The sequence below is a fragment of the Neophocaena asiaeorientalis genome, unplaced genomic scaffold (genome assembly GCF_003031525.2).
Source record: "Neophocaena asiaeorientalis asiaeorientalis breed wild unplaced genomic scaffold, Neophocaena_asiaeorientalis_V1.1 scaffold7, whole genome shotgun sequence".
NCBI classification, from domain to species: domain Eukaryota; kingdom Metazoa; phylum Chordata; class Mammalia; order Artiodactyla; family Phocoenidae; genus Neophocaena; species Neophocaena asiaeorientalis.
Window position 1 is genome coordinate 11,866,461 of NW_020185337.1, and position 7,651 is coordinate 11,874,111.

The window sequence follows — 7,651 nt, forward strand, 5'->3', positions numbered from 1 at the left end:
TTGCTCCACATATAGATATATTTCTGATATATTTGTGGGGAAGAAATTGATCTCTGCATCTTACTCTTCCACCATCTTGAAGGTCTCCTCCCTATTAATATCTTTATATCTACTCTTGTATTTCACTGTTTATGTTCATTGTCAATATTCTATGCTCCAAGTTTTTATTTCCTTTCCCACAGTGTCTTTTAAATGCCCTCTAATTTAGTTTCATTCATCACCACTCTTCTAAAGTTACATCCTATATACTCTACAATGACCTCCCTGTAAGTCTCCTCTTGAAATATTTGATATAGTAGACCTCTAACACTGTTCATATGCGAGGCATGGCATGTGATAGACACTCAAAATAAGTATTGGATAACATGCAAATGGAGAAAGAAATAACCTGTCCCTATTTACTGTCTATTATGTTGTAGTAGCTAGATTTATTAACTAGACTGTTTCCTTCTTTGATTCTTCTCCTCCCTCTCTGTGCAGTCCCCCAAGTTCCAGTCCTTAGTTATTTAGTTTTTCTCTCTCTGTGATCTTTCACTTAGAGAAACCTCAACTATTGTCTCTGCGTGAATAACTCCATTCTTTTTCTCCAGGCAAGCTTCCTCATGAGCTTCAGTTATATATCTACGATTGTCCTCTAGACACTTCTATTTGGATATCCTGCATCTTTTCAAACATAATTGGTTCAAAATCAAGCACAAGATATTCCTCTCCTCCTTCTTTCTATGTTTCTTTATTTCCATCATAGTATTACTCTTTTCATAGCCACTTTTCTTTTTTATCTTCTTCTAATCACTGTACATACTAAATGTTTATTACATTTCTTAGAAAATATTCTGAGTTGTTCTTCCTTTCCATTATCAATGTTAGTGAACTCCTTGTTAGTGACCCTGAAACAGCCCATCTTCCAGCCATTCCATCCTATGAACTACTGCCAGAGTTTATTTCTTAAACTATCTCTTTCTTCATGAATTTACTTTAGTCAAAAACCTTCAAGAGCTAGACTATGGAAGTGGTTTTCAAAAGCCTTTTTTAAAAAAAATTACTAAACAACTTCAGTTAAATAAAATCTTGTATGGGACCCAAACAAATAAAACAGTAAATCTGTAGTTGTTTTGGCTGAAAATATTTAAAGCCTCTTGTATTTGGGCTTTACCTACACATTGTCCCCTGGGCAGTTCTTTAGAATTTCTGGTACATTTTAGAATACAATTTGAAACCTATGGCCTCTAGTACAAAATCTTTATTTAGGATTTAGGCCCTGTTCCATTTAACCAATCTGTTTGCTACATAAAACTTTTTCCATGTAAATTTATGCCTTGACTTCTGTCATGTTTAGTGCCCAGAATGCTGTTAAACCACCTTTCTGCTTCTTTAAATCTTATTCATATCCCCAATGCAGTTCAGTCATCACCTCTTCACTGAACATGTGAATGAATATGTAGGAATAAAAGAGTTGGGTATCTTTTTTCACTATGTAGATATATTTTGAGGGGGTACTGTTTTCTTCTTTTGGAAATTACTTCTGATTTGAATTTAATTATTACATACACAGAGGTCTGTGCAGGCGTATCTTGGAGATATTTCAGGTTTGATTCCAGACCACCACAATAAAGCACATGTCCCAATAACAGGAGTCACAGAAATTTTTTGGTTTCCCAGTGCATATAAAGGTTATGTTTACACTGTACTGTAGTCTATTAAATGTGCAATAACGTTATGTCTAAAAAATGCACATACCTTAATTTAAAAATACTTTATTGCTAAAAGATGCTAAACATCTTTTGAGCCTTCAGCAAGTCATACTATTTTTGTTGGTAGTTGGTATATTGTCTTACCTTGATGTTGCCTGCTGACTGATCAGGGTGGTGGTTGCTGAAGAGCTAGGTGGCCGTGGCAATTTCTTCAAATAAGACAACAATGAAATTTGTTGCATCAATTGACTCTTCCTTTCATGAATGGTTTTTCTATAGCATGCATGCTGTTTGGTAGCATTTTACCCACCATAGAACTTCTTTCAAAATTGGAATCATTCCTCTCAAACCCTGCTGCTGCTTTGTCAACTAACTTTATGTAATATTCTAAATCCTTTCTTATCAAAATTTCAGCAGTCTTCATAACATCTTCACCAGGAGTAGATTCCATCTCAAGAAACCACTTTCTTTGCTCAACCATAAGAAGCAACTCCTCATCCATTAAAGGTTTACCATGAGACTGCAACAATTCAGTCATCTTCAGACTCCATTTCTAATTTTAGTCCTCTTACTATTTCAACATCTGCGGTTTCTTCCTTCACTGAGTCTTGAATCCCTCAGTCATTCAACTTCTTCCAAACTCCTGTTAAGGTTGATATTTTCACCTCTTCCCATGAATTAAAAATATATATATATATTTTTACAAATATTCTTAATGACATCTAGAATGATGAACACTTTCCAGAAGGCTTTTAATTGAGCTTGCCCACATCTGTCAGAGGAATCACTCTCTATGGCAGCTAGATCCTTCTGAAGTATATATTTATATTTTGACTGCACCACGTGTCTTGCAGGATCTTAGTGCCGTAACCAGGAGACCAGGGGTCAAACTTGGGCCCCTCTGCAGTGGAAGCATAGAGTCCTAACCACTGGACTGCCAGAAAACTCCCAAAATATAATTATTAAATAATAAGACTTGAAAGTCAAACTGACTCCTTGATCCGTGGGCTGCAGAATGGATGTCGTGTTAGCAGCCATAAAAACATCATTAATCTCATGGCACATCACCATCAGAGCTCTTGGGTGACTAGGTACATTGTCAATGTAAAGTAATATTTTGAAAGGAATCTTTTTTTCTGAACAGTAGGTCTCAGCAGTGGGCTTAAAATATTCAGCAAACCATGTTGTTAACAGATGGGCCATCATCCAGGCTTTGTTATTCCATTTATAGAGCACAGGCAGAATAGATATAGCATAATTCTTAAAGGCCCTAGGATTTTTGGAATGGTAAATGAGTATTGGGTTCAACTTAAAGTCACCAGGTAATTAGCCCCTACAAAGAGAGTCCGCCTGTCCTTGAAGCTTTGAAGCCAGGCATTGACTTCTCCTCGCTAGCTATTGAGTTGGCCAAAAAGTGCCTTCAGTTTTTAAGTGAAAATAAAAGGCGCATTTTTCATTTTCAGCAAGAACTTTATTGACCAACATATCTGCCCTTTTGTTCCACTACCTTCTGCCATTTTTCAGGCAACTTCATAATTCCATCTTCCCAAAACTTTTTATCTTTTTGAGCAAAGAACTGTTCCAGGTGCCTTTTACAGTCTTCCAGGGAATTGAAATTTTTCCATTAAGAGAAGTTTGTAAAGACCGAAATAAGTGGAAATCCAAAGGTGAAATCTCTGGTGAATACGGCAGATGAATCAGAACTTCCCAGCCAAGATGTAACAGTTTTTGCCTGGTCATCAAAGAAACATGTGGTCTTGTGTTATCCTGATGGAAGATTATGCGTTTTCTGTTGACTAATTCTGGACGCTTTTTGTTGAGTGCTGCTTTCCGTTGGTCTAACTGGGAGCAGTACTTGTTGGAATTAATCGTTTGATTTTCCGGAAGGCACTCATAATAGAGGACTCCTTTCCAATCCCACCATATACACAATATCAACTTCTTTGGATGAAGCCCGGCCTTTGGTGTGGTTGGTGGTGTTCATTTCACCTGCCCCACGATCTCTTCCGTTCCACATTAATGTACAGCATCCACTTTTCATCGCCCATCACAATTTGTTTTAAGAATGGAACATTTTCATTACGTTTAAGTAGAGAATCGCATGTGGAAATATGGTCAAGAAGGTTTTTTTCACTTAACTTACGTGTAAACCAATCATAAGTGATTAATATAACCAAGCTGGTGCAAATGGTTTTCAACGCTTGATTTGGATATTTTGAGTATGTCAGCTGTCTTCCACGTGGTATAACATTGATTGTTCTCAATTAATGTCTCAATTTCATTGCTATCAGCTTCAACTGGTCTACCCGACTGGAGCATCATCCAGCAAGAAATCTCCAGCACGAAGCTTCACAAACCGCTTTTGACAAGTTCAGTCAGTCACAGCACCTTTTTCATACACTTTCATACACCTTTTTCATGGGCAAATCATTTTTTTGCGTTTCAGTTGCATTTTTACCTTTCTTGAAATAATAAAGCGTAATATGCCAAAAATGTTGCTTTTTTCCTTCCATCTTCAATATTAAAATGGCTACAGAAGAATTCACCAATTTTGATGTCTTTTTTAAATGCACGCTGATATGACAGCTGTCACATACAATCGAACAAGATTGTTTTGAATGAAGTTAAAGACAACTAAGTGCTACTAGAGCCATCTTACAGAAAAAAACCAAACGAAACTTTTGGCCATCCCAACATGAAAGTCCTCGATGGTATCTTCTTCCAAAAGAGGGCTGTTTTGTCTACAGTGAAAATCTGTTGTTTAGTGTAGCCACCTTCATTAATTATCATAGCTAGAACTTCTGGATAACTTGCTGCAGCTTCTGTGTCAGCACTTGCTGCTTCACCTTGCACTTTTATGTTATGGAGACGGCGTCTTTACTTAAACTAACATCTGCTACCTTCAAACTTTTCATCTGTAGCTTCCTCACCTCTCTCAGCCTTCACAAAACTGAAGAGAGTTGGGGCCTTGCTCTGTATTAGCCTTTGGCTTAAGGGAATGTTGTGCCTGGTTTGATCTCTACCCAGACCACTAAAACTTTCTCCATATCAGAATTAAAGCTGTTTTGCTTTCTTATTATTCATGTGTTCACTGGAAGAGCACTTTTAATTTCCTTCAAGAACTTTTCCTTTGCATTTACATCTTGGCTGACTAATATTTAGTGCAAGAGGCCTAGCTTTTGACCTATCTCAAGTTTTTTTTGTTTTGTTTTTGTGTTTTTGCGGTACACGGGCCCCTCTGTGTTGTGGCCTCTCCCGTTGTGGAGCACAGGCTCAGCTGCCATGGTTCACGGGCCCAGCCGCTCCGCGGCATGTGGGATCCTCCCAGACTGGGGCACAAACCCATGTCCCCTGCGTCGGCAGGCAGACTCTCAACCACTGCGCCACCAGGGAAGCCCCTATCTCAGGTTTTGACATGTCTTCCTCACTAAGTTTTATCATTTCTAGCATTTGATTTCTAGTGCCCCATGGTAGGGGTGCTACTTGGCCTTATTTCAATATTGTTGTGTCTCAGGGAATAGAAAGACCCAAGGGCAGAGAGAGAGATGGGGAAGAAATCAGAACACACACAACACTTATGAATTAAGTTTGCTATCTTATATGGGCACGGTTTGTGCTACCCCAAAACAATTAAAATAGTAATATCAAAGATCACTGATTATATATTACCATAACAGATATAATTTTAATAATGAAAAAGTTTGAAATATTGTGAGAAGTACGTGAACAAATGCTATTAGAAAAATGGTGCTGATAGGCTTGCTAGAAGCAGGGTTACTACAAACCTTGAATTTGTAAAAAACACAGTATCTGAAAAGTGCAATAAAGTAAAGTGCAATAAAAGGAGGTATGCTTGTGTTTTATGCTGATCATATTTCAAATCCCTGAACTGAATGACTTTAAGCATTCAAAAGGATGGGTTCAAGAGTGATGCTGAATATAAATGTTAAGATAACAAATCTAAGAATAATATACATGTGACCAAGATCAATCATTTAAAACATGCTTTATTATTTTTACATTTGTTTTCTCTTAGGGCCTGCAACATACAATCCTGTTTTAAAGAAATCTTGCTCCATACCCTTATTTGTTAAAGCATCAAAGCGTTTTAAAGATTCCAAAGAGATTACTCCTGGTCCAGCGACATGAGGTTTGTCAATGATATTTCTCTTTTAATAATAACACAAGAATGGAAAAATTTCCAGAAAGTACTGGAAATGTCTTCATTAAAGTCCTTTCCATATGTTCTATTCTTATTACTAACCAAAATCTTTTGGCTAAGAAAGACTTTTTTAAAGATAAATTCTGACATTTCTGAAAGAATTATTTGAGAATTTAAGAATTATTTAACAATTTGTCTATAAATAGCCTCTACAGCACAAATATGTATAATTTTTATATCCCTACAACTCTAAATATTTACTTGTTTACATACACAAATTGAAATAGAAATTTCCAAATGTTTATTGAAATCAAGAATTTATTAGCGAGCTCAGAAGAAGAAAGCCCTGTGGATCCAATAAAACCAGGTATTGATCTTTTATTTTCTTTTAATAAATGCAGGTGGTTTAGATTCATAATAAATAAATGTCTCATTGTGCTGTGGGTCTTCTGATTGTAAGGGTTTTAGAAATTGTGTTCACTCTAGGGTTTTATTCCCCATTTGGTGTGAAAAGGTTTTCCTATTGGCTGATAGCAATTAAGAGTGAAAACCATAATGAATGTTCTTATTTGGGTTAGTTAATGACAAATTTATTTTTATTGAATGTATGTTTTTCTACTTTGTCAAAATGTCATAATCCAAAGAATTTTTCAGCATTCTGTCAAAAGCACATTTATAATATAATATCAGAAAAGGGAGAAAAAAGAATAATGAAAGACTTGTTATTTTACTTGTTGGCTGTTGATTCCCCCAAAATATCACTGTTACTTTCTACTGATAAGCAAATCTAAATTTTATAAGACTTACTTCACAAAGGGAAAATCTGCTAGACAGAGTCTTAGTAGTAGTTCAGAAGGTGAAAGTCAAGGGGCGATACATTTTATATATATACAGTGTTTTAGGGCCTTGGCTCTGTAATGTAAGGCAAGTCTTGCAAATTGGGAACTGATAGAGATTTGGCAAAGTTTATGACATATTTACTCTTGATTGTTGGGTATAGTGAGGAAAGGTCTTTAAGCAAGTATTGATCAGTAAACTATTAGTCTTAATAAGTTAGATATTATAGATGTTCAGTTGATCGTATTAAATCATAGAAAATCTTTAACTGATTGCTTCCCCACTCCTTTTGAAAACTGGTTTTAACGGTGTCCACAAATGATAAATGCCAGTAAATCTGATGTTATACTTTTTCATTTTGTGCTACATTTGTCATAGAAGATGTACCCACTAGTATTCTTAGTATTTAAAGATGCTATTGCTTTTTCTTTCACTGAGATTTTATGATTTATATTTATACTTCCTCAGTCATTTTTTGTGGAATATTATTTTCCGTGTCAGAAAAAAACATTTATGGATTTAATAATGAGGTTTAGTTAAGGTAATGCCTAAAATGTCAAACTAATATATCCATATATTATATAGTAGATACAATACTGCAGTAGAAGGTTAATTTTCTGTTGAGGACTGTCTGTAAATTTTTGTTTTTCCAACACCACTTGTTTCTGTTAATTTTTTGAACAAATAATTTTTTTGAGCAAATAATTTTCTTTCATAATTTTTCTTCTTGAAAGGAAAAGTTTCTTTTTTTTAACATCTTTATTGGAGGATAATTGCTTGACAGTGCTGTGTTTGTTTCTGCTTTATAACAAAGTGAATCAGCTATACATATACATATATCCCCATATCTCCTCCATCTTCTGTCACCCTACCACCCTTCCTATCCCACGCCTCTAGGTGGACACAAAGCACCAAGCTGATCTCCCTGTGCTATGCGGCTGCTTCCCACTAGCTATCTGTT

General features: G+C 35.8%; 1 protein-coding gene across 1 annotated transcript in view; it reads left to right on the forward strand.

Annotated features, from left to right (window-relative positions):
* Window positions 1-5,840, forward strand: part of STPG2 (sperm tail PG-rich repeat containing 2) — a 270,505-nt gene extending 264,665 nt beyond the window's left edge. Inside the window, 1 exon segment of the mRNA XM_024736227.1 lies at window positions 5,728-5,840. Coding sequence (XP_024591995.1) covers window positions 5,728-5,840 — 113 coding nt within the window.
* The last annotated feature ends 1,811 nt before the right edge of the window (window positions 5,841-7,651 follow it).